General features: G+C 36.6%; 1 protein-coding gene across 1 annotated transcript; it reads left to right on the forward strand.

Moving 5' to 3' along the window:
* Window positions 1-11,944: 11,944 nt before the first annotated feature.
* aadac (arylacetamide deacetylase) lies at window positions 11,945-26,964 on the forward strand. Its single transcript, XM_046875913.1, has 5 exons — window positions 11,945-12,575; window positions 14,363-14,591; window positions 15,245-15,314; window positions 22,098-22,269; window positions 25,089-26,964. The coding sequence occupies exons 1-5, from the start codon at window positions 12,435-12,437 to the stop codon at window positions 25,686-25,688; spliced, it is 1,212 nt and encodes a 403-aa protein (XP_046731869.1). The 5' UTR covers window positions 11,945-12,434; the 3' UTR covers window positions 25,689-26,964.
* Window positions 26,965-27,818: the final 854 nt, after the last annotated feature.

Genomic DNA, 27,818 nt, shown 5'->3' on the forward strand with positions numbered 1-27,818 from the left:
TTAAATATGAGATAATTGTAAGTAAATAATAATAGATGTGGACGTTTCCTTAGTTTTTTCACCTTCTGAGAATTTTTTTTTGTTTTGATTTTTCAGATCAATTTTTACACAACTGACAATAAATACATATTTTTCAAATCATCAATTGAATACCGTTGATTTCTCACGTCTATTGCTTGACCAGCAAAATTGTGAACGTAAAACATCGACATTTGCTTTATAAAATGCTTTTTTGCTCACTACGGTTGTAAAAAGTGCTTTATTTGAGTTACAATGGTCTTCCTGTTAGCTCAACCCAGTCTTACCCCAGCTATAGACATTTACTCTGATTTATTATCAGGAAATCCCTAAACAAACAATCTCCACATGTATTCATCTGTGCCTGGCTTTCCTTTTGTAAGTACTTTTTACTTTTTTTTACTTTTTTTCACCTACTATTCAGTAACTTTTTTTGTATGTTTTTGTGTTGTAAACATATCACCTGACTAATTTCCTCTCGATTGCTTTAACAGTGGAAAAGCTATCATGACCTAAACTGATAAAGCATATGGTGTATGATTGTAACCATTCCTAAAAGGTGCCATTATAAATATTTTTTCTATGATGGAAAATCCACTGCTGATTTTATGACCTTTTTTATATCAAGACTGATGTCTTTTCTTGGGCAGGTCTAAAGGTAAGATGTGGAACTTTTAAATCTGTTTCAGGTTTAAATATTCTTTAGTCATTATTGACATATTGAGTTAAAATATAACAAGTAAATACACTATATGGGTAAAAGAGTATTGGGATATCTGTCCAACCAAATGTGGCTTCTGCCCAAATGGTTACCACAAAGTTGGAGGCCAATGGTTGTGTAGGAGGTGTAGGAGACCCAAACCAGTTCCACCAGGATGATGCCCCTGCTCAATGAAGATTTGGTTTCCATGGGTTGGGGTGGAAGTTCTTGAGTAGCCTGCTACAGAGCTCTGAACCTTAACAATATTTAACACCTTTGGGATGAATTTAAACATTGACCTCAGGCCTTCTCACCTCACCTACATCAGTACTGTACTTTACTAAAACCATTGTGGATAAATGACCACAAATCTCCACAAGCACACTCTAAAATCTGTTGGAACATCTTCCCAGAAGAGTGGAGGTTATGGAGGTTAAATTTGAAGTTCAGCAAACCAGTGTCAGTGCTTTGTATTTTGCAAAAACCTTCAGAAAACATTGTGGAATCTTCTTAACATGACAAGCTGTCATTCCACAGCATCAAATGTAACTATAAATGAATAAATTAACACTGTACCATAGAATAACTTAACAATTGAATTGAGTATTTTGTATCGTTATAGGAATACAATCAGCATACGAGTGGTAACAGTAACTCTCTTATGTTTTGTTGATTTTTCTGCTAGTCTCTTTCTGCTTGAAATTGGACAAATATAATAAAATAGCTGTATGCTTTTTTTTTTTACACTCCAGAGCTGCTATTTCTGAGTTGAATGATTTTTATTCATGACTTGTCTTTTTTTTTTTCAACATCTGCCATTTCTTTGCAACTTCAATACAACCTTTTGTCTACAGAAATCCACAAAAATCCAACATTACTCAGGGGGATTGTGATATGGTTTGGTGTTTAGATGATCTCACTTTTCTCTTGGCTCCTGCTTTTGTCACAGGATATACAAACTTTCCAAGACTGTCTTGGACCAGAGCATGTCTTGCAAGATATACGACAGGAGGCTAGAGTTTCTCAGTGTTGATGCTGTCAGGCTTTTGTTCAGAACCATAAAAGCAGACACATATTGATACTAACAAATGGTCAGTGGTCTTTGGAAAAAAAAGGGATTTAAAATAAAAAACAAATGTTTATCGAAATATACACTATATGGAGAAAAGTTTCTGGATGCCTGGCCATAAGATTGGTATGTGCTTTTTGAATATCCCATTCCACGCGTATTGCCCTTTTGCTCTTATAATAACTACCACTCCTGGGAAATCCACCAGGTTGCACCAGATTTTAGATTACGATTGTGGAGATTTGTAATCATGTAACTACAAGGGTGTTAGTAAAGTCAGGTTGGACATGTGCAGAGGAGGGACATGGGGTATATCGGTAGAAGAATGCTGAGGACGGAGCCACCAGGAAGAATGAAAAGAGGAAGACTAAGGAAGAGCTTTATGGATGTGGTGAAGGAAGATATGCAGTTAGTTGGTTTGAAAGAGGCAGATGTAGAGGACAGGGGGGTGTGGAGCCGGATTATCTGCTGTGGCGACCTCTAATGGGAGAAGCCGAAAAAAGAAGAAGAAGATCTCAAGAGCACCCAGACAGCTAGTCTCTGAGTCACTGACTGTAACTTTGACCTTTTAGTATAAATGTCTAATAGCTTCTAAACCCCTAAACACAAACTCCAAACCTGCTATAGATGAATAATAGACGAATGCTCTAATCACTCTAGAATGTTTCCTTATTTGACACTTTGTAGCCAATTTGATAGGATGATATCATATCCTGTCAATGTTTCCTGGATTCATGGTCATTTCATATATTAGTACACATACAGACTTTCTACGTTTCACCTTTAATTACATTATATGCAACCTTTATCCTGTAAGCTTAGACACAGTGTTGAGATACAGCAGGAAGTGTGTCGAGGATATTATTAACATTTCGCTGAACTGCCACTAAAACAGTGCATTTAAGTAATAAAAAATATGTAAATGAAGCTCATTATAAAATAATAAGATGCCTAGTTCTTAATTCACAGAAAACCGTGACATTTGGAAACTTGCCACAAACAGGCCACTTCTCCTTTTTTTTTTTTTTAACCTTCCTTCCTGCCTTATTTTCTTGCAGTGGCAATGAAACAGGCTCTGTGGCAAGAGGTCAGGCCTCTGTAGCAGGTAAGAGGTCAGGCTTTAAAATGTTTTCTTCAGTTGTTTTTACATTTGACACTAAAGCAGTGATCGTCACCAGATAAACCATAACATAGAGGAAATAAAAAACATACATGTGAATGATATCAAGGGCTTAGACCAAAAAGCTTATATACAGTTTCATTCAAATGATTTAGTCACTACTTTATTCAGGAAGTCTGTCCATCCCAAAAAAAAAAAAAATCTCTAAAACTAGCCACAAAAAAAGACAAATTTGAGACACAATTTGTAACATAATCCAGTGCTCGAATTGAGTCGTCTTATAGTCTTATTATCACAGTTCTTGTGTAATTCATGTATTTTTTACTAAAATAATCTTGGGGACCCCTTAAGTCTATTTTTTCTTGTCTTCGGAGGTCCTTGATGCCTTATTTGGGGTCCCAAACCCCCCCAATTTGAGCACTGACGTAATTCCTTCTTTTTCATAGTCTTTCCATTATAATTGTGCAGCAGACTTCCTGCCTGACACTTGCTCAAATATTTATTTAGTTTCACTCATTTGCTATAACGTAATCATTGCATTAGTCAGTATTCATTGACTATACCCATGTATTCAAAATCTGGCAACCATGACCATTTTTTCCTCAATGGGCATCTATTAAAGCTTGTTACAGGACCCATATTAAACTATTAGGTATGATGGTACCTTCATGGAGTTAGATTGGACAGCGAAGACTGAATTTTACGAGAAAATCAGACCAGAATTTAAAGAGAAAACATCCTGATTATTATTTGAAAATAAAAAAGTTAATATTTACTGTATATTTTCACCAAACAAAACAAGTATTTTTCTTGATTGGAGTCTAAGATAAAGGATTATAGCCCTGGATTATTTTCCATACTGAATCCTCTCATGTCTTAATCACATGTCACATACACTCACACCAGTTCTCTGTGTTCTTGTATAAAGGCTGAACCCTTTTTTTAAAAACCTTTATTGATCCCAAAGGAAAATTATTTCTTTGCATATTCCAGCAATGTAGGAAGATGGGGTCAGAGCTCAGGCTGTTACATGTTACATGTTACAGGGTCTACATATAACAACAATGTACAGCTTGATGATACTGGGGCTTGAACCCCCCCACTTCCTTTCAGTAACCCAGAGCCTTAACCACGGAGCTTACCTTATTTTTATTTTCATGTCTCTTTTTTTTTTTTTTTTGCAGAGAGACCGATCTGTGTATTCGTTTTATTGACGATAATTCTGATAGATCTTTATTACAATAGTATTAACTATTTTTGTAAGTAAAGCATATGAACAATAAAAGACACAATCTAATGTATAATAAAATGGATGGACTATTTATTTACCTTGAGTAAACTACAAACTTTCACACTACTCATGGGTGCTTGTGTAAAACTATTTACGCAATGTCTTTAAAAGGAGAGTAAAGAAGACGTGTGCGGTCCTCAGGAATGTCCACTATTCATTACTGCCATGGCAGGACCTCTGACCTACCGAGTGAATGATGAGTAAGGAGTCACTCGTGTGTCAGTGCAGTGATGAGGCAGGATGCGTTTACACATTTACGCTTACAGAGCAGAAATGACTCAATAAACACACGAGAGGAGAGAAAGCCAATGTAATCGCACTGAAGTGTAGCTGCATGGTATAAGATGTGTTACAGATTATGAGAATGTACAAAGTCTGGATAAAGGCAACCCGATTGAGAAATATTGTATGAGGAAGTAATAGCTATCAAACGATACTGAATACTGATACAGTGAACTTGTAAAGTGGCTGTAAATGAGAGTGCAGCTGTATTGCTGTATATCAGACTGAGAAGTGCAAAAATGGAAAATGTAAAAACATTGTCAAATTGACATTTAAATTATAAACAGACCTGTCTCTAGAGCACAGCTCTGTAGTCTCCATGAGGAACATATGGTCATGCTAGATCATGTACCATCAGCTTACAATACAATAATAGTTATTTATTTGAAGTGAAATGCTGCCTCCTTCTGTTTAAAATGGAAAATGCAGTAACAAAGTAACAAACTCTTTATTATTATTATTATTAATTAGATGTTTTTTTAGTTTTTTTCTTTTTTTTATGTGCAATGTAGTAATTATAAACCCTTGATATAAATCTTAGCCAGCACTACTGCTACATTTCCCATTATAGAAATTGATTTAAAGCCTCCCGACCAATCAGGTTCAAGAAATAATGAGGTTTAAAGCTTTGTGTGAATTTTTCTTGCCAGGAAAAGAAGCCATTAATATACACATTTTAGACAGCATTAATTTTTTCAACAACAATTAAAAAAAACAAAAACAACAGGAAAAAGTACATACATTCTAATACATACATTAAAAAATCTATACCAAGACAATGTATGAAAAAATGTCAGGAATTACAGATTATTATTATTATTATTATTATTATTATTATTATTATTATTATTATTATTATTATTATTTATCGAACACAATACGTGCAAACAAAACAAAAAACGGAGGTAGGATAATCTGAGACTAAAGCCATGGTGTATCCCTAGAGGGCGCCAAAAGCAACGTTTTAACCCTAATACCAAATATAGTAAAAAAAAAAAAAAAACAGTCCCAAAGCATCTTATGATTTCATCACTTTCAATCATCAGTGTCTCTAAACCAGTTCTCAGTGCATTTATGTAGAGATCGAAATCAATATTAACCCACAGTTGGTCATAACAGGTTCATTGCATCAATTCTTAAAAAAAAAAAAATCATTTTTAGAATACTTTATTAATCCCACATGAAAATTATTTCTTTGCATATTCAAGCAATATTAAGAAGCTGACATCAGAGCATAGAGTCAGCTATTTTACAGCACCCCTGGAACACAGAGGGCCCCAAAGGCGGCAGATTGGCAATACCGGGGCTTGAACGCATGACCTTCCGGTTAACCCAGAGCCTCAACCACCGAGCTAATACTTCCGTCAATTAATATTGTTGTTACATATTTACCTACATGTTTATACGAAGACATTACAGCTCCACTGCAAGACTTTGGTGACATTAAATGCCCGACTCTCTCTGCTAGTAAACACTATGTATGCTCCTCAGTGCTTCAGGGAATCTTGTGACAACTTTACCCAGAGATGCTGGATCATTTAGGGGGTATTAGAAGGTGCTTGTTTGGTCTTTAGTTTTGGATCATGTCTTCCATGTTCTGTCATTGTTTAATTCCTTTGTATTCCTATGCTTAGAAGTCTTTATCGATGAGTACATTCTGATGCTGGTTGATTAGAACATGGATTAGGAATACCAACAAATCCTTTGGAAAAAAGGTGAAGCTGACCTTCGTTTGAACTCAGCTGGTCTAACATCAAGTTAAGGTCTGTTCCACCACCTAGATGCCAGAACAGAGAAGATTCTTAAAGCATGTCTTCATTGTACCCTAAAAAATGGTGGGACCAGTCAAGCAGTGGTTGAGGATTGAAGAAGGTGCAAGGTGAGATAAGTGCTTTGAGATAAAGGAGTGCTGGGTTGTTTTGGGCTTTGTAGGTGAGCACCAGGAGACCAGCAGATTGAGCGTAGCAGTGTTGTGGGCTGCTGTTGTATTTCTTTATTTGATGTTTCTTTTGCTGTGTTTACCGAGCCATCATTTGTTTAGAAGCCTAATTTGTGTGTCTGTGTCAGTATCCAAACACCCACATACTTGCATTCCACACGTTTTACACACTTTAGTTTTAAGGCTGGACATGTTTTGTGTTAACTGTCATCGTAATGTTTGTGGAAAAGTAAATCAGTGGCCCATTTTGGCTGTGATGTAGCTTTTAAGGTCCACATAAATATCTCTGAACAATGTGTTTGTACTCAGATCAAGTGAAAGGGTTCAAGTTCAGTGACAGATTGGTGGAAACACACACACACACACACACACACACACACACACACACACACACAAAAACACACACACACACACACACACACACACACACACACACACACACACACACACACACACACACACACAAAAACACATACTTACTCTCATCCATTTCTATGGTTTTGAGCTTTTGGTCTTGAGATCTCAGATTGTGTCTCTTTTATAAATCCTGATTTATGTGTTTACGTCAGTATCCAAACACACCATATGCCGGCATTCCATACCTTCCAAACATTTTTTTTAAAGGCTGGATGATATTGCTTGTAAATCAGTGGCTCTTGTCTGTTATCTAGCCGATAAGGTGCTCACAAATATCTTTGAATGAGCTCTTTGTACTCCATTCAAGAGAAAGGGTGAAAGTTCAGTAATGGATTGTATGGAAACACAGATACACATGCACACAAACCCACACACACTCATCCATATCCATATCCATAAAAAGATCTGTTTATGAGATTGTATCTTTCATAATTTCACTGGTTTATAGAACTACTGCGCATACACACTTTATTGGGAACACTTTATAAGGTGGACTCATGCAATTTTTTTTAAAGCAGGAGTTCTCAGACTGGGATACGCATGCCCCTGGAAGTATAAGACATGACAGAAGGGATACTTGAACAAAATTCTTACCGTAAATTGAATTATACCGCACTCTTATATAACGTTTAAACCGACCATGCCTTTCTCACAAGCCACCCTCTGTCATTTACAGCAGCACATGGCTCAGTAAAGTGGAGTAAGCTTGTATGAATAAAATATACACAGGTGCATTTTAATAAATTAGAATATCATTAAAAAGTTGATTTATTTTAGTAATTCAATACAAAAATTTAAACTCGTATATTATATAGATTCATCACACACACTGATATATTTCAGTGTTTATTTCTTTTTCTGTAAGTAGCTACAATGAACGCGGCCTGCACCGACAGAGAAAAGGTCCACTCCCAGCAGCTTGGCTGATCCACAGTCCTGTGAGAGCAGCAGTGATGAGTCGTTTATGAACGATTCATTTATTTTAAACGAGTCTTCAATGTTCATTTCATTCGTTCATTTACTACTAATGTGCAAAGTAATGTACTAATGTTGTTATTATTATTATTATTATTATTATTATTATTATTATTATTATTATTATAGTTTCCCTGGTGGTCTAGTGGTTAGGATGTGGTGTCTCACAGCTGTGGCCCGGGTTCGATCCCTGGTTCAGGGAACCAACCCCAGCCATTAGGGTTGAACAAATCTGGGGGGTCAATAAAATGTCTAAATACTGGAAAAAAGCCAATTTACTAATCTTAATGTGTTATTTAACTAAGTCAGTCTAATTTTTTGCTAATGCCTAGCATCAATTCATGTGGCTAGCATAAATCTTCTAGGCAGCTAATCTTTCGGCTTCTCCCGTTAGGGGTGGCTACAGCAGATCCTCCGCATGTTTGATTTTGCACATGTTTTTACGCTATATGTCCTTCCTAATGCAACCCTCCCCAATTTATCCGGGCTTGGGACCGGCACTGAAAGTGGCTGGGGTTGGTTCCCTGACCGGGGATCAACCCCGGGCCGCAGCGGTGAGAGCGATGCATCCTAACCACTAGACCACCAGGGAACCTACTAGGCAGCTAATCTGATTTTCAAATATATTGCAAATATTGGTTGCAATAGAAGACCTGATGAAAGATATAGAAGTTCTTATTCATTAGCAAACAGTGTAGCGATAGTCATCTTAGCATGCGACCAGTAAACATGCAGAGAATGCACCAGGTTTTCAATCACAATTTATACATTAAATCGCATGAGAAACATAATAAATCGATTTTTATTATTCTTTTTAACATATGCGTCTTCCTTTTGTTTCAACAAACTTGGTAATGTAACGATGAGAAGAAGTATATAAATATAAAGATGTCCAATTTATTTTCATTGAAAAATCCTCCCTTACCATGGAAAACAGCGTTCCACACTCGCGGCATCCAGACTGTTTATCTAAACATTCAGCTGAAATACTGCCTTGTATCTTCTAAAACTTGTTAAAAGTGTTCTATATTAGGTGTTCTTGTAATCCAGTTCCTCCCAGGGTAGTTCAATAAGATTTAGGTGTGATGATTGGTCAGGCTATTCCATGATAGATAATACTGGATAACGGATAACAGACGCCTGTTTGCTCTCTAAAAAACGCTTACAGTGCTCAGACGTGTGCAAGTCATTGTCTTGTTGCATGATGAAGTCGGTTCCAATCAGTCCAGAAGGAATTGATCAACATCTTCTCTCCTGTCCTACATAAGTTCTTCTGTTAGAGCCAGAAATGTCATGTTTGGACTCATCTGTGCATAGAACTTTCTTCCACTCATCACTGTGCAATTCTTGTGCAGTTTTTACCGTATTACAACCATAAAAGACCACCTTTCATCTACTTTTACTGTATCACAAATTACATGGAAAAATATATAGAACATATATTACATTATTTTGCTTACTTTTAATTAATATTTTTACATGGAAACCTTAATTGAGTAACACAGGATTTTTTCGGGATGAATAAAATGATCTATATGGAATGAATTATGACTTGTTTTTTGAACAAATGGATGAAATTGCTGTGGGCTTAAAAAAATTGAAATATATTAAACAAATCTTTCATCACACCATCTGGTGAAAACATCTGTTATTAGATAATTATGAAAAGTGATTTCTTTCTGCTCCCATTTTCAAGGATGTTTTAAATAAATCTATTTAAACTAAACAATATGAATTATAGCTTTGACTAGTGTTTTTGACCTTCATTAGCACAGGTATAGCCTCAACCTGACCCGACAAACAATGTGAGCATGTGCAGGTTTTTCTCCTCCACTCAGATCGCCGAAATCTGATGATGTGCCACGATTTCACACGTTCTATTCATTAAAACAATTCATTGTGCGTTTAAACATTCCAGACGCAGCATGAGCCCGAGTCATGAGCCAGAGTCAGACTCTCACAAAAGGTGTTAAAAAACAAATAAATTGAAAAGAATTTCCATAAATCTGCTATATGAGAAGCCTTAAAAAATTGTATTGAATTGAATAACGAATTAGTTTCAAGGTTCCTACATTGAAAAACATGCCACATGATAAGGAACATCTAGATACAAGACAGAAAGTTGCATGATAAGAGGATTGGAAAATTCCAGAATGATTGCAAACCTATAAAAAAAACGAGTGAACATTATATTTTATTAAAAACTGCTTTCATTAGCTGTCTTACATGCATGCAAATGTGTAGTTTATATGCAGAAGTGCTTTAAAGGCTGAAATATATTTTTTGTCAGTGTGTAATGCTTTTATATATGTGCTGGGAAAAGATCTAAATTTAATTTTGATAAACATCTGATTCTAATCTAATCTAATTTGACATCTGATAACTCACAATTAACAGTTAAAGGAAAAAAATACAGAAGCGAGGAATACTTGTTTATATGTTTCACCAAAGCTGATATATTGCAGCTAAATACCCTTGAACTATAGTAAACTCTGCTCTCATTGGTGTGAATGAGTATTTTTTCCCCCTTCATAAATGTGGGAATGATCAGGGGGATGAATACTAATGCACAGCCCTGTAAATGTCTGCTTCATCTCAAGGTTTCTTCCTCATGTTGTCGTGTTTTTTCTCACCGGTGTGTCCTCTGGATTGTCTATTGTCGATTTAAATGTACTGTTGGAAAGCTGCTGTTTTACAACGTATCATGTGAAAAGTGCTATAAAAAAGTGAACAGAACAAAAAGGCAAATCTGCGTAAAAATATTGACTTACATTCGCAATATGCACAGGTAAGTTGTACAAAAATTCCCTTTTTGAACATTTGATCACGTTCTATAATATTGTAAAATGCCCTGATTGGGGTTCTCATCTCCTAAAAACACTCAATCAACAAAAAAAACAAAAAAACTTCTTCTTCTTCTTCTTCTTTCGGCTGCTCCCATTAGGGGTCGCCACAGCGGATCATCCGACTCCAAAAAAAAAAAAATAAAAAATAAAAAAAAACATAAAAATAGACCTGATATTAAAACAAAAAAAGAAATTCTGATGCTCATGTTCATGAATTGATGATAATCGTATTGCTCTTATTGTACGGAATGTTATTTGCAATCGAATATCAGGTGTCATCCAGATGATCATGAGTTCCCTTTTAAGTCTGGTTCCTCTCAGAGTTTCCTCCTTATATCAACTCAGGGAGATTTTTCTCACCACTGTTGCCTCTAGATCTTTCAATAGCAATACATTTCCCACTAAATTCAATTGAATTAAATTAGGTTTAATTTAGGTATTATTTTTTGTATGATGTCCAGTACATTTATGTGTGTGCTTCTGAAACTAAATATAAAATACATTCTATAGTCTATAGTCAACATTATGGCTGCTTAATGGCCTGAACATCAATAGATGACCAATCAATATGATATAATTCTTAGATTAGAGCTGTAATAACACCATACCGTATTTTATTCGAGTGTGCTAAAGGAGCATCAGCTCCATGTATTCCCAGGACATCACCCTACATCCATACCTGACTTTTCTAACCCTATGGGCGTATGAGCACAAATCCCCAGCACAAACACATTCCAAAATCTAGTGGAACATCTTAATAGAATAATGAAGCTTATTATAACAGCAATGGGGCCTAAATGTTGAATGGGATGTTCAAAAATCACAAACCAATCTTTTATCCAAATATTGTATTTATAGCTCATATAACATGTGTGTTTTGAAGACACTAAACAACAGTAGATGTAATTTTAATGCGATAACGTGTAGAAGAATGGCATTAAAATATATATAATTTTGGTAAAATACTTTGGAAGCAGGATTCTGTAACTTCCTGTTGTGAAATATTTTCTCATAACAGCACAGGTCGAGTGTTTTATTGCTTATAAACCTATTACTAAGTCATTTTTAAAAAAGCTCATGAATAAAAAAGATGCTTGAATGACTTCCACAATTTTACAACACTTTTGCATAATTCGCGATTATATCCCGGCCTAAACCTGTGCAAATGTTATTGTGTTTGGAAAAAAAAGGACCCTTGACTTACCTATTAACAGTTAATAAAGATGTAATAAACCCCCACCAAGCCACGCAGTCTAGCAGTTCATACGGTCTCAGTTACAGTTATATTTAGCCAATGAGATGCCACAAGCTACCAGTTTTCCCAGAGGCTCCAGTAAGTGAAGAGAGGATATGTGAATACTCTGTGTGCTCGGTTGCAACGACAAATGTGTCAGAACTGGAAAAACTACGCATTAGAATGTATACATGATAGAGTATATGATAAATTTGGCTTTATAGTCGGTATGGCTAAACGGTGCGCATGCGTAATTACGCATAAACATCACCGCATGGAAGAAATGCTGTATTCGTCTGATAGTGCGCGTTTGGAGAACATCTCGGAAGGCCTGCGCGTGGTATAACAGGGGTAATTGGGCTAAGGGGGGAGGTGGGGAGGTGGGGAAGTAGGGGTAGGACGGTGATGTAAGGAAATGCCGGTGTGAGCGCGCCGTCCATTCGCGATTCCAACTTAATCCCGGATTACCGGAGTGTCTGATTAAGGGGACGGGGGGCAAAGATTTGTTCGTGCGCTCAACATATCCGTTACAAAACATCTGAAATGCGATCCAGAGAAGCACTTTTCCTCCTTTCCGTGTGCGCGTTAACGGCGTACTACATCTACTCGCCCATTCCGGATAACATCGAGCAGAAATGGAAGCTCATGATCACCGACTGCTTCTTCAGGAGTCTGAGTCACCTGGTAAGTCCATTTCTGCACCTTTTACGCATGGGTCACAGTTAACTCACAGTTAGTTCACACACACACACACACACACACACACACACACACACACACACACACACACACACACACACACACATATATATATATATATATATATATATATATATATATATATATATATATATATATATACATACATCATTTATATGAACCAGAAGTTCATGCTGATTTCTATTTTAAAATAATTTTTTGCCCATTAAAGTTTGCTCTATCCTACTTCTAATCCACATTAATTTCACGCATTTATCCTTTTACATATTTGTAAAATAATAAATTGTACTACCACCAATAATCACATTACTATAATTATTAAAAAATACTGATGAATATGTTGTAAATATGATAATATAAATATAAAATAAATACAAATGTAATGAAAAAAAATTTATTTATCATCCAATAATTTTACACATCACAAATACATAAATCTGTAATCTTTTAGTCACAGGTTATCTATCTATCTATCTATCTATCTATCTATCTATCTATCTATCTATCTATCTATCTATCTATCTATCAGAATAAAATTTGAATTTGAATAAAATAATTATTTAGTTTTTAATAAAAAAATAAATACCAATGTATATTCAGCAATTATTTCAGCCGTAATGCTTTACCATGTTTTGCTTGTACTTACTTGCATTTTTGGTTCTTTTGTCTATTCTTTATTTTTTTTTTCCCCATTATAAATAATCAGCATAACTGTAATTTTTTGGAGTAAAAAAAAATAATTTTATTACAGAAAGTGACACTATACCTCTATACACAATCATGAGTTTCTGATATTGGATTAGTTTTTAATGCATGTGTAATATCTTTCATATTATTTTAAACACGTCTCAGTTCCATATGTGCTTCAAGGCAGAATAAGAGTTAACATTATGTCAGATTATGTCAGATCTTTATCCAACCATTGGAATCTGTTCTAACTATAGCAGTTATTATAGACACCAGGAGTTTATTTATAGATAAGCCGAGGCTTCCTAATCCTTATGTAGCTACCAAATCCTGTAATTTTAAATAAACAATTATATAATATTAGTATATAAAACGTACTATTAATGTGTTTTTTCTGTTTCTGTCTTTTTCTGTAAAACTGTTTGTTCATAAAAATGTTACTGTACCACATTTATCCACATCTCTATGATATAATACATCATTTGACTTTAATCCTTTAGACCAGTAATAAAAAATATAAAATGTATAACTTATTTATAAAATTATTTATTAAATAAATACAAATAAATACTATGAGGGTGAGCTCAAGTGTCACATAAATAGAAAAAAGAGTATATTCAATTTATAGTTGCAAAAGTAAAAATATCTATTATTGGTCCACTTTTTTCTATAGTTTATATATATATATATATATATATATATATATATATATATATATATATATATATATATATATATATATATATATATATAATTATTATTATTATTATTATTATTACTTAAAATAAAAAGATCACATTTATGAAGCATAATAATAAAACATATATAACTTAAAAAAGTAACAATACTACTACTACTACTAAGAATAATGTTTTATTAAAGAGCACATTTATTAGCGCTAAATGAAGGAATGCAATAAAATGACTATATATTAAAAGCTGGCATAAAAGCCCATACTGCCATTTTAAACCATTACACCATCCATCTTTCTAATCAAACACATCTGTCTAAACTGAAAATCCCCTCACTTTGTCTCTGTTCTTCATCCGTTCCTTCCTCTCCAGGCAGACTTCGGCGAGCTGCTGGGTCTAACAGACTACATGGACGTGATGATGTTTATCACATTCCTAGAACGGGTGGTACCCTTATCTGACGAGCGGGTGAAGGTGGCGGAAGAACGCTTCGATGGTGTGGATGTGGTAGTGTACGAACCCCGGCAAGAAAGAGGAACAGGGGAGATGAGAAGAGCCATCATTTTCATGCATGGAGGAGGATGGTGTCTAGGCAGCTCAAGTCAGTCTTATAAACATTATGACCAAGTACAGTAGATATGTGCTGTTTATACATGGGTATAAATGTATTTGTATTTGATCTAATTAAATAAGTATTTACTCCCTATCAACCAACAAGAATTCCCACACACCCAAATTAGTCTGTACTTTTATATCAGGAGTAGTTTCTTAAAGGGACAGGACTAATTTGGGTTTGTGGGAGTCAGAATTCTTGCTAATTCACTACAGCACCAAATACTTATTTCACTTTATTAAATTCAAATTAAATGTTAACCTTTCTTTAATGTTTTTTTTATGGATTTTTCTTTTTATATTCTGTCTCTCTTTGTTAAAATAATCCTTTCATAAAAAGTCTAGACTGTTCATTTCTTTGTAAGGGGGTAAACTCACAAAATCTGTAGGGGATCAAATAATTATTTCCCCCACTGTTTTTATTAAGTCTTTAGTGTCAGTGCTTTGTGGCTAGTGGTAAAGAGGTCCATTTTTTTTTAACCAGAACCAGGGATGTTTGCTCTTTCAGCATTTTTTGGTAAATAAGAACCTGGTGGGTTTTTTTATTACTTTGAAAGATAGAAAACAGAGAGGCTGGTACTTAGTATAATTAGTGCAAACTCTTCTCATTCGCTCTCTGACTCTTTCTCTCTTTGTTTTCAGAAATGGGGCCGTATGATCTCCTGTCCAGGCGGATGGTTACAGAACTGAATGCAGTGGTTGTTTCAGTAGAGTGAGTATCCAGCCACGTTGTGTCGAAATCCAGAAAATGGGTTCAATGAGTCCAAAAAGTCACCCTGCCCTAAAAAAAAAAGCTTCATTTGATTATTTATTTTAAAAACAACTATAGATCTTTATTTCAGATCTCTGCCATATTAGAAGGTCCAAATGTGTCTCATTTAAAAAAACTGCGACATCATATATTTAAATCACGCTCATACTCTGCACATGGCGATGCACATAGAGTAACGCGTGACGATCACTTGATCCATTTGCATGTTGCACATTATCATCCCTGCTGCTTCAAATAGCAAACAGACCGTTTCGCTTTGTACAGAATGGCATGATCTTGTCTGGAAAAAAATTGAATTTGTAACTAGAATAATAAAGACCGTCCTCTGACTTTAGAGCCCCTGCGATTTGTGGTTGTTATAACTACAAAATAACTTTATTATGTTACAGCTTTCCCAATATTGATGAATAAAATAGAATTCACAAGAAAGAAAGAATAAAAATGTACAATATATGTACACAGAGTGTTAAGGGCCTTGCTCAAGCCCCCCAAGAGTGTCAGCTTGAAGGAATTGGGACCTGAACCCCCGACCTTACGATCAGTAACCCAGAGCCGTAGCCACTGAGCTACAGGTACAACCTCCTCAAAATAAAGTGCATTTTTTAGTGCCAAAGTGCAAAAAGGCAAGATGAGGTAGTCAGTATTGTGTGTATGAATCAAGGCTCTAGTCCTTCTGGAGGTATTCTACTGGTTAAGGTTCCCAAGTTCCCAACTTCATTCTCTCTGTGTTGACCTTCAGGAAGCGTAAATGTGTCCCTGACTGCATCAGAGAGAACATTTGCCTCAATTTTGATGTAGCATTGGAAGGTTCTACCTCTAACCTTTGGTATAATGGGGTCTATTGGGTAGCCAGTGAGTATTTAGGGTAAACATACAAAATTGGAATCTCTATCCAATTAATATTCATGTCCTATTTGTGCACTGACACTAAATTAAAATGTCAGAATGTCATGATTGTTGTGATTAACTTTCAGTTGTATATTGTATTTTTTGTGTATTTTAATGTTCGCAGTAAACAGAAACCTGGAACAGAGTTAGGTATTCTTCTTCTTAATACCCTCATTGTGATGCCACGGCTATAGAAATCATCAATATTGCAGAGAATTTCAGTATAACATTGTGCTGCATCACAGACTGCCAAGAAACACAATTTAACAAGTCTTCTTCCACTGCAGCCACAGCTGCACTGCCCACATACATCATCTCTAGTAGGTTACATCATCTCTAGTAGAAACATCGATATGAACTTCTTGATATAACCCTGAGTTTCCATGGTGTGTTTTTTGCAAATCTATGTTAAAAAGCAAAAGTATAAATGGTTCATGAAAAATAAGATTTTCTTGAAAATGTCCTTGTAAGTGTATCTGTGACCAAATCAATGTCTTCTCTGCTGTAAGCCATTGTGGACTATGAAAAATAAAAAAAAACAGCTATTAAATCCACGCAAATATATATTTGGCTTACGCAGTTTGCTACAGATGCGAGTTGCGAGCTCTGACTTGTGCACTCTCTGAAATTCCAATTAATGCACGTGGAAATGTTGACATGATTGGACGCCTGCTAGAGGGCATCAGAGTTGTCAAATTGCATTTTGATGGGTTTAAAGCAACAGCTTGTAGCAGCATGGTGTTCACGCTAAAAGATCCCGCAGATACTGGCTGTAAAGGGCTTACGACAGATGGTTGCATTTCACCGAGGTAAAACGTGATGTGATGTCTGAAATCTGATCAGATAGAAACTTTAAACTAACCGTACAGAGAGAAACTCTGAAATGAAGTCAATAGTCTACTGGGAATAATTTTATACATATTCATTGACAAAAATATTATATGAAATGTAAGTCAGTGATTCTGATAGAGTTTAGACCAGCAAAGAAACCCTTGCTGACCCTGATGGCCAGCCGCTGGTAAATGTTTATAACTACAATGAAGTTACTTCATGGTAGTAAGCAACCTGAAAAGTCAGGATCCAATGAGAATAAAACTGTATACTTCATTTTAGATGTCTTATTTACAACATATGCCTTTAAGGGGTGTTTTATCAGTTCCTAACTTTTTCAATATCCTGTAGGATTACAGTAGTTTAAAGATGTCCCAGCAGGAATATTAAAACCTTGTTGTCAAAGCTTGTGTTGCTCTTGACCCAGGTCATGCTTTGCCTTGGCTCCATCTGTCTGGCAGCCCTGGGTTTTTTTTCTGCTTATCTGTGCCTGTCCAACATATTCATAACAAGTATTATGTTCTGTCTCTGCAACTGGCTGTAAAAACAAAACATGGCATGTGACAATATGCCAGGGATCTGCTTCTATACAAAAAAAAACATTTGTTGCAAAATCCAGACACAAATGTGCAGTCAGTCCATGAGATTCAGACCATGCTGAGGGTCAGAACAAAATCAGACCACATGGCAAACATGCAGAAATCCATATCAGTCACGGATATCAGATGGCAAAAACAGATACAGATGCAGTTAATCACTGTATTCAAAGTAGCAGGCGGACAAAACCGAAAAACATGAATCCGAATGAGGAACAGAAAACTGGCAGAGGTCAATAACAACAAAGGTGTGGATAATCCAAAAAACACAAATAAGCGAAGAGGACAAGCTCGTAAACAAGGAAACAGACCCAGAGAATTGTAAATGAACATGACAGAATTGGCTCGGTGGTCTCAGGTAGGCAAGGCGCTGAGCGATACTTTGCAAAGACACATGAGGATTTTGATATACAAACTAAAGCATTGTCGAAGCAACAAATCCATACACATGGCAACTTAAAATCAAAAAGCTTGACAATATGTGATTAATACACAAACCATGTACTTGAAGTACATCTAAGTTTAAGATACACTAGGTAAAATATTACTCCAGTAAAAGTAAAACTACTCCTTAAGTATTTGCCTACAAATGTACTTTAGTATCAAAAGTACTATGAATTATTCTGGCAATATTCCTGGCTATAGGGAGAATTCTTCCAGGGCCGAGGCAGCCCGAGAAGAAAATTGAAAATAAAGAATTTGTTCTTCTTTTTAACTATAAAAAAAAAATTGAGCAAATAAGGCTAGAGGTGTTGTTGCGAGTTTGAGTCAGGAGTTTCTTCCATCATTTATTACTCTCAAAATGTGAACTGTATGTTGGTGATTAGTAGATTCCACCAAGTGCCAATCAAACAAGTTCAAAACAGAGCACGCAATCGACCCTGGTTCGTGGCTTGCTGAGTGCTTGAGCAGCTAAGTTTTTATCCACTCGAATAAAAAGGAACCACTGATTTCTTAAAATGTATTTAAGTAAAAAGTAAGATATTTGACTTTGAAATGTCGTGAAGTTGAAATGAAAATACAAATGAAAATCTCAGAAAAGCTACTTAAGAACACTACTGAATTACATTTACTTCATTCCTGTCCACCACTGTTAATTATATTACTATATAAAAAAAAAACCTATAGGAATATAATCAAATACGGGGGATGTAAAATATTGTTACTGCTTCCACCACCAGAGTCTTTTCATTTCTTTAAACACGTGTTATTAATTGTTTTATATAAAATTTTGCTTAAAAAACTCTGTATAGTTATATAACTATAACTTTTTATTGTATTACATAAATGCTAACTTTTAAAATGGCCACAAAACATTTTGTATATTATAGTGCATGCTGAAAGTAAGGTCCCCTGGTGGTCTAGTGGTTCGGATGCGGCGCTCTCACTGCTGTAGCCCGGGTTCAATCCCCGGTCAGGGAACCAACCCCAGCCATTAGGGTTGCACAAGACTTAGTGCCGGTCCCAAGCACGGATAAATGGGGAGGGTTGCGTTAGGAAGGGCATCCAGCGTAAAAACGTGCCAAATCAAACATGCGGATGGTCCGCTGTGGCGACCCCTAATGGGAAAAGCAGAAAGAAAAGTAGTAGATGCTGAAAGTGTTCAGACCCTCTTATCTTGCTCCCCCAATTCTCTTGATCATCGCTGAGGTTTCTACACCTCCACATGTGGAAAAGCTTATTGATTGGACATGATTTGGAAAGGTACACACACCTCTCTACAGAAGGTCTCTATACACAAAATTCATTATGGTCCCTCATATGCATATGTATTATTAATCAATAATGTGCAAGATATGTCACCAAGTAACCAAAAATTGTGAAGACTCTCTCATGAAGGAAAGCTAACTGACTGTTACAGCACTGACACTGATGACTCCTGCCACAAAGCTGCATCAACGTCTAAAGTTCAACGATATTAATATTTAACAACATTTTTATACCATTTAATTTTAGTTGTCCATTGTTCAGGGTGGTGCAGGTAAACGGGAAATTTTGTAATTCTGTAATTCTGCCATGTGATTACAACATGGGTGCGAAATTTTGAAAGAAACAGCGATGATGCGTGTTGTGAATCTGTTTCTTCGAAATTACGTAACACCATGATTTTAAAAGGCTTTTATATCGAACGCTCGTTGCGCACCACTTCACTGCTCCATTATAACTAACGGTAAGGGGTTCCAAACGAGCTCGCATTGGTTCCAAACAATTGCCGACGCCCCAGGGTCAAAAACTCCAAGCGCCAATATTTCCCGTTCCCCTTGCATTACCCCCTTACAAGTCTCTGAATAATAAGTTGCTGTAGGAAAAAACTTACTAGATGAAGTGCATCCATGTTAAGCTGTGACTGAAAGTTTATGTAATGTGTCATTTTCAATTATTCATTGATTAATCTGATTTTGATTCTGAGTTTGAAAGTGCTCTGATACTGTGCAGAAAGCATGGTTTGACACGTGCAAAACTTTACAACGTACACAAGTCAAGACAAAAAGAGACAACCGGGATGGATAATAAGGATCAGGTGTGAGTTATGTGTAGGAGCCAGAACACAGTGAAGGAAAAACACAAAGTTCTTTTTCAGCCCCCAGTTCCAGCCCGTGCTCAAAGCCAGAAAAATGCACATTTGGCTTTTTTCTTTTCTTTTGGAAAGCTTAACTTTAGTTTTGGTTGGGAAATAAAGAAGAGCAAATTTTAAAATGGTTTGGAACAAAACAGCATTGTAAAACAACTGATTTGAACACATACAATTCTTTCATTTTTTAATGATTTCATTCTGCAAAGCTGTTAATAAAACAGATTTAGTAGACTTCAGTGGGCACTGTCATTTTATGTTATTTCATTTTATTTTTTCCTCCTCAGTAAAACAAGATGTGTGGGCACATGCTTAACCCTAGACCTAGCGTGCAAGAATGCACTCTTCGTCCTGAATTTATGAAGATGTATGAATATGTGAGATATGTGACCGCACCTCCTGGTAGAACAATAGAACAAAGAATGCAGGGAATGCAAAAAGTTCACTCATGATGAATGGCCAAATTGGAAAAAAACATCAGTTCAGAAGAACAGTAACAATAAAGTGGAAATCGTCACGGATTCAGATTTATAAAAAAAAATTTTTATTAACCTCACCCTTGAATCCTTAGTGTCAATAAACTGTAAAACGTATTGAAGCACGACTTTTCTAGCCATGTACGTTTCTTTCGTAAACTATTGGAGGCACAGTTGTATAGGACGTTTTTGGACGTGGTAGCATTAAGTTTTCCCTTCACTTGAACTAGGAAACCCAAACCTTTTCCAGCATGACAGTGTCTGTGAGCACAAAGCCAACTCCATATAAAGATTTTGGACTAGAAGATCTTGACTGGCCTGCTATAAAGCTCTGACGTCAACTGTATTAAAAACCTTTAGGATAAATGTTAACGCTGACTGCACCCTAGACCTTCTTACCTCACCTACATCAGTAGAGTATGAGCACAAATCTCCACAAGCACATTCCAAAATCTAGTGAAACATCATCTCAGAGAAGTAGAGGTTACTGCACACAGCAACCACAGAGAGAGCCATGGCCATCACCGTGCTTCTTTTGGTTATGGAAGTCGTCGGAAGTTCTGCAATGGAAGTCGTCGTTTTCGCTGTTTTTCTTGATGTTTAATTTCAGACTCGGGATCCGATTCTGGATCAGATTTGTACTGTATGGGTGGATCTGATTGTAAGCCAGAGTTTATTTAAGACTAAAGTTTTTGTTCCTGTTTTATGTATTGAGATGTCAGAGCTTGCAGATGACCGCTACGCAAAAGCTGTGCGTGCTCGTGACTCTTTAGCCCCACCCATGGCCACGCCTCCAGAAGAGAAGTGTACAACTGCATCTTTCTTTTATACATTTGATAAAACTAAAGACTCTTCGGAGATAAGAAGGATGAAATACTATGCTATTGGTACTCAAGATTAGCACATATTAAAGGGCGTGTCCCCTTTTAATATTTTTCAATTTTAGGATCATTTTAATTTTGAGCACACAAGTACATTTAGTACATTTCATTAAAACCTTTGTGAGGCTGGACCTTGTTGTTCCGTTTACTTTTATTCAATTCATGCAAATGGTAAAGATCGAAGTTGAATATTTCAAAGTACACATTTGGTGATCTCTGCCCTGAGAATTCATATAATGTGAAGATGTATGACAAAAAAAAAATGCCATGACATGACTTATTCAGAAAATACATGTAGAAGAAAATTGCTAATCACTAAATTGTCGCGTGTATTCTACATTTTTTGATCCTATGGTACACAGCGTACTGGGACTTGGTGGTTTCATAATAAATGGAATCAACTGGATTTGAGTTGAGGAAACCTCATTTGGTCATGTAGGCTTTTCTGATGTAACATACGAGACATTATTTATGCACAGGTACCGCCTGGCCCCTCCTCACCACTTCCCTGTTCCATTTGAGGATGTGTACCATGCAGTGAAGTACTTCCTTCAGCCTGATGTCCTGGAGAGGTATGAGGCAGATCCAGAGCGTGTAGCAGTTTCAGGGGACAGCGCCGGAGGAAACCTGGCAGCCGCTGTAACCCAGCAGGTCAGATACTTCAAATTATAAAAATTCCAATTCATTTCTAGCAGCAAGCAGGCACATATTTCTGTACTTAAGGACATTTTCCAGACATCTGTAATTTATTGATTTTCACTTCTGCAAATATTTCCTTCACAACACTTGAATGAGTCATATTGTCATTTTTCTCTGCTGATAGTGTCTGAAAGGAGGATGTTATCCAAAGTACATTCCATCTTGCAAAACTGCTCCCACCAACTACATAAAACACTGTTCAGTCTGAAAAGTGCATTCAGTGGTGAACTCATAAAAATCAGGATGCACCACATATCACCACAGAAGATCATTTCTGCCTGTAGCTATCAAACCATATACTGAGTGTTAAACAGCTGGTACACAATAAAGATATAGTATACTTATATGCCACACTTCTATAATGCCAATATCTTGGAAAATTGATGTGTAATTATTACAGTGCAATCATTGTTACATAATTATATCATTGTAGTCTGACTTTTTTTCTGCCATCTGTTTACTACTGCTACACATTTGTACGCTACACATGTAGTCCCTGATTTATGATGGTTTGAATTTTTGTATGATACATCGGGACGCTGCCAGGATGAATGCATCCCCTGCCTTGTGAAATGCCTTACTCTCGCCAGTGTTCAGACGTCTCGGTGTTAGGGTTAGGGTTATTTCTAGGGTTAGGTGCGTATTTCTTTCTGTGTTTTTGATGTTTTAAAATCCAATTTTAGCTCTTGTTTCTCTTCTTTTCATCGTCGTTGTCAGACGCTGAAACAAAGCTTACGCTCTCCACTCACAAACCAGCTCTCATGCACACGCCCATAGTCACATATAATAGTTTATACATAACAGTAGCGTAAATTGTAAACTGTAATTTGTTAAATTATTACCTACCCCATACTGAACACTATTCATAAAGACTCCTGGGTAGGCTAGGCCATGTCTAGACTTACAAGTTAGTATGGGGTCATTATAATGCATCTCCAATGTAAGTGACTACCTGTATTTTAGTAAGATTGAAAATTCATTGATTGTTCAGCATCTACACTCGATATATACAGTGCCCTCCACAATTATTGGCACCCCTGTTTAAGATGTGGTTGTGGACTTCAAAAAATTCTCCTTTTTTTTTTAAACAACATAGAACCCAAATGCAAAAAAAAAGAAAAATCCAACCTTTTATTTAAGTACATAACTTTGGTGGTAAAAAAAATCATACATTTAGAAGAAAAAAAAAACTTGAAATCATGTGTCCCACAATTATTGGCACCCCTAACAATTCCTCTGAAAAATTTAATTGTTTTTTTTTTTAATATATATTTTTCTGTAGTTGCTAAGGTTGGTCAGGGTATCTAGGGACTTTTAATTAGTAATTCATGATTTCCTGTTTCCCTGGGGTATAAATATGACGTGACACAGAGGCCTAATTCTCTTACCCATTTGTCAACATGGCAAAGACAAGAGAACACACCATTCAAGTAAGGCAGATGTGTGTCGACCTTCATAAGTCAGGCAATGGCTACAAGAAAATAGCCACTCGCCTTAACTTGCGGTATCTACAGTCAGAGGAATCATTAAGAAGTTTAAAACAACTGGAACAGTGACAAACAAGGCTGGAAGAGGTCCCAAGTTTATCTTGCCACAACGCACAGTGAGGAGGATGGTAAGAGAAGTAAAAAAATTTCCCAAGCTCACCGTCACAGAATTGCATCAAAGAGTGGCATCTTGGGGTCACAGAGTCTCCAAAACAACCATCAGACGCTCTCTACATGCCAACAAGCTGTTTGGGAGGCATGCAAGGAAAAAGCCTTTTCTCACTAACACTCACAAACGTAAACGCCTGGAGTTTGCTAAGCGGTACTGGGACTTCAACTGGGATCGTGTGCTTTGGTCAGATGAGACTAAGATTGAGCTTTTTGGCAACAAACACTCTAAGTGGGTCTGGCGTAAAACAAAAGATGAGTATGCCGAAAAGCACCTCATGCCCACCGTGAAGTATGGTGGAGGATCTGTGATGCTGTGGGCCTGTTTCTCTTCCAAAGGCCCTGGGAACCTTGTTAGGGTGCATGGCATTATGAACGCTTTGAAGTACCAGGATATTTTAAATAAAAACCTGATGGCCTCTGCCAGAAAGCTGAAGATGGGTCGTCATTGGGTCTTTCAGCAGGATAATGATCCAAAACATGTGGCAAAATCTACACAAAAGTGGTTCAGCAGTCACAAACTCAAGGTCCTCCCATGGCCATCTCAGTCCCCAGACCTCAACCCAATCGAAAACCTGTGGGGCGAGCTAAAGAGAAGAGTGCATAAGAGAGGACCCAGGACACTGGATGATCTAGAAAGATTGTGCAAAGAAGAATGGTCAAAAATCCCTCTCTCTGTGTTCTCCAATCTTGTGAAATGTTATAGGAGGAGATTAAGTGCTGTCTTGTTGGCAAAAGGAGGTTGTACAAAGTATTAACATCAGGGGTGCCAATAATTGTGGCACACATGATTTCAAGGTTTTTTTTTCTAAATGTGTGATTTTTTTACCACCAAAGTAATGTACTTAAATAAAGGTTGGATTTTCTCTTTTTGCATTTGGGTTCTATGTTGTTTAAAAAAAAAAGGAGAATTTTTTGAAGTCCACGACCACATCTTAAACAGGGGTGCCAATAATTGTGGAGGGTACTGTATCTTAACAAGTATTATTTTAAATTGTTATATTTCATTTTAATTGTACTGTGAGAAACTGTAACCTAACAATTTCTCGTCATGATCAATAAAGTATTCTGTTTCTGATTATGATTTTTTGTTCAATGCATTGGTTCTAATTTCAGCTGCAGCTGGAACCAAACCAACGTGTGAAACTAAAAGTGCAGGCTTTAATCTACCCGGTCCTGCAAGCACTGGATCTCAACACGCCGTCATACCAGGAGAACCAGCACATGCCCATCCTGCCACGCACGCTCATGGTGCGCTTTTGGAGCGAGTACTTCACGAGCAACAAATCGTTTCTCACAGCCATGTTGACCAATAGCCACAACAGCGCAGAATCTGTTGCGATGCTCAAATTCGTCAACTGGAGCGTCTTCCTGCCTGAGCCGTACCGCCGGAAGTACAACTACAGTGCTCCATCTATATCCACAGACAAGACCTGTTTGTCGATAGCGGACCAGCGGGCGTCGCCGTTGCTGGTGCCTGACACCGTACTCCGTCGGCTGCCTAAAACCTACATTCTGACATGCGAGTACGATGTTCTGCGTGATGACGGTGTCATGTATGTAACACGCTTGCGTTCGGCCGGCATCAATGTGACACATGAACACTATAAAGAGGGGTTTCATGGCACAATGATGTTCACACTGTGGCCCACCGACTTTAGTGTTGCCCACAGGATGACTGACAGCTATTTGGTGTGGCTCAAGGAAAATTTGTGAAAGGATATTTTGCAACAGTGTTGGTTTACATTCTTTGACTCGGAGCTCCTTTCCAGAACCAAGCTGTGTTTAAATATTGCTTTTATTTTTTCTGTGAGGTTTCTGTCTTTTAAAGAGCACAGTCTGATTTACTCATATTATCAGAGGGTAATATTTCCATGACTCATGACTAGTTTTGGCTCATAGATAAAAACAAAGCAGAAAAATGCACATTTTTTAAGTCTATGTTAATCTGCTTATTTACACTATATGGACAAAAGTTTTTGGACATCTTCTGAACATCCCATTCCACATTTAGCCCCCATGTTCTGTTATATTCGCCTCCATGCATTGGGTAGATGTTCAACCAGATTTTGGAGTCTGATTGTGTGGATTTGAGCTCATTCAGCTACTGATGAAGGTAACATTACAGCAGGCCATTCAATGTCTTCCATTCCAACCCATGTAAACCATAACATCACAGATCTGGCTTTGTGCACAGGGCCATTGTCTTGCTGGTACAGGTTTGGGTCTCCTTGTTATAGTGAAGGGAAAATGTTATGCTTCCACATCCAAAGGCATACATACAGTTTGGGGAGGAACCACAGATGACTGGAAAAGTCAGGAATCACAATAGTTGTCCATAAAGTGTATCTCAGTGTAACACTATAGTATGAAAGTTTTCTTTTAGGTCTTGTTATTTACTGACATCTATGGACATTCTCCAAACCTCCTTTTCACACTTTAGGCTCAGTATGGTTTAGTTAAACCAGTAAGAGAAAAGTGTCTCCAAATGTTTTCCTACACTGTCGCTGAATTCTCAAGTGCCTCAAAATCTGGTGTGCACTGAACAGAACAACGAACGGCCGAGAAGCTTTTAAATGTAGCTTTCAGAGCTTTTTACAAACAGGATGCCATGAGGTAACACACTCAAGCTGATTTATAGTCCACCCTCCAAACACACACAGCTTCCACTATTACCTCAGCTCTGGTTTATATTATATATATCCCACAAAATTGCATTTCTATAGAATATGTGTGACTCACATGGACTTATATTGTGGACATTCCATTTGAAATAATAACAGTTTTGGATGGAGTCTCCAGCATCAGTCAAGAAAAAGGAAAAAGTGAAACCGATGATGTGAACAGCTGTTTATAGCTACTATAACATAAGTGATAACAGACAATTGTTTCATTGGACATTCCATAACATTAAATGTAACTATCAATTGATTTTAAGGATTTTAAACTGTTCTTAAATAAATGAATGAAGGATGTGCTGTTCTTGAATAAATGAAAGGAGGATGTGTTGTTCTTGAATAAATGTTAGCATTGGCAGATTGATGCAGTACAAGTGGAATAAAACACAGTACAAAACTATAATAAGTGACCTATGTCAAAATAAAGACCAAGGCAAATTTGAATGATCTTTTACCCTTTAAAATTATAAAGCAATTGCAAAACAATTGTAAAAGTCAATGTGTTAAACTGTTCAGTGGGTCAGATCTTAGCAGAAAAAATGTCCAATTCAAGAGAGAGTGAAAGTTTGTCTGAGCACATGACACAACCACAATCACACAAATACAGAGGTGCCAACAAAACATAAACAAACACAATTGATCAGACAAAACACATTAAATTCAAGCCATTGCATCGAAAGTAAATAGATGACCATTTTATTTTGCTAGCAGCTAATTTTGTTATTATTATAACGATATCTACGTTGATTTGGACGTATGAATCATCAAATCTTCTATTTGTGAACCAATACAAAATAAGAGGGCACCAATGTGGTATTTGTTTGCTAAAAACATAAAGTAGAAGTCATGTTCAAAATCCTTCACATTGTTTCTGAGGTAAAATTGAGGTAAAAAAAGCTTTTTGGGGGGGGTTGCTTTGCTTAACAATGTAGGCAAATGTATTTTCTGTTCACAAGTAACCATTAGCCTATTTCTTGAAATCACATATTGTTCAGCCACATGTACTATGTAAGATAAGACTTTATATCTTAAATATTAAGAGATTTTACGCCCTCCTCTAAGACACCTAAGCCAAAGCATTTTGTGTGGGATTATTCAAGTGGAGTTCAACCAGAGGAGACAGGAAGGAGATCAGCCGAGGTATGCGCTCATCCACCCCATAAAAAAA

This window comes from Silurus meridionalis, chromosome 20 (genome assembly GCF_014805685.1).
Source record: "Silurus meridionalis isolate SWU-2019-XX chromosome 20, ASM1480568v1, whole genome shotgun sequence".
NCBI lineage: Eukaryota > Metazoa > Chordata > Actinopteri > Siluriformes > Siluridae > Silurus > Silurus meridionalis.

What these genes read in the sequence shown, in the direction of transcription:
- aadac (XM_046875913.1), top strand. Translation starts at nt 12,435, where the DNA reads ATGCGATCCAGAGAAGCACTTTTCCTCCTTTCCGTGTGCGCGTTAACG. An exon ending in TCAGGAGTCTGAGTCACCTG is followed by an intron (nt 12,576 to 14,362) that starts GTAAGTCCATTT and finishes CTTCCTCTCCAG; the next exon opens with GCAGACTTCGGCGAGCTGCT. An exon ending in ATGGTGTCTAGGCAGCTCAA is followed by an intron (nt 14,592 to 15,244) that starts GTCAGTCTTATA and finishes CTTTGTTTTCAG; the next exon opens with AAATGGGGCCGTATGATCTC.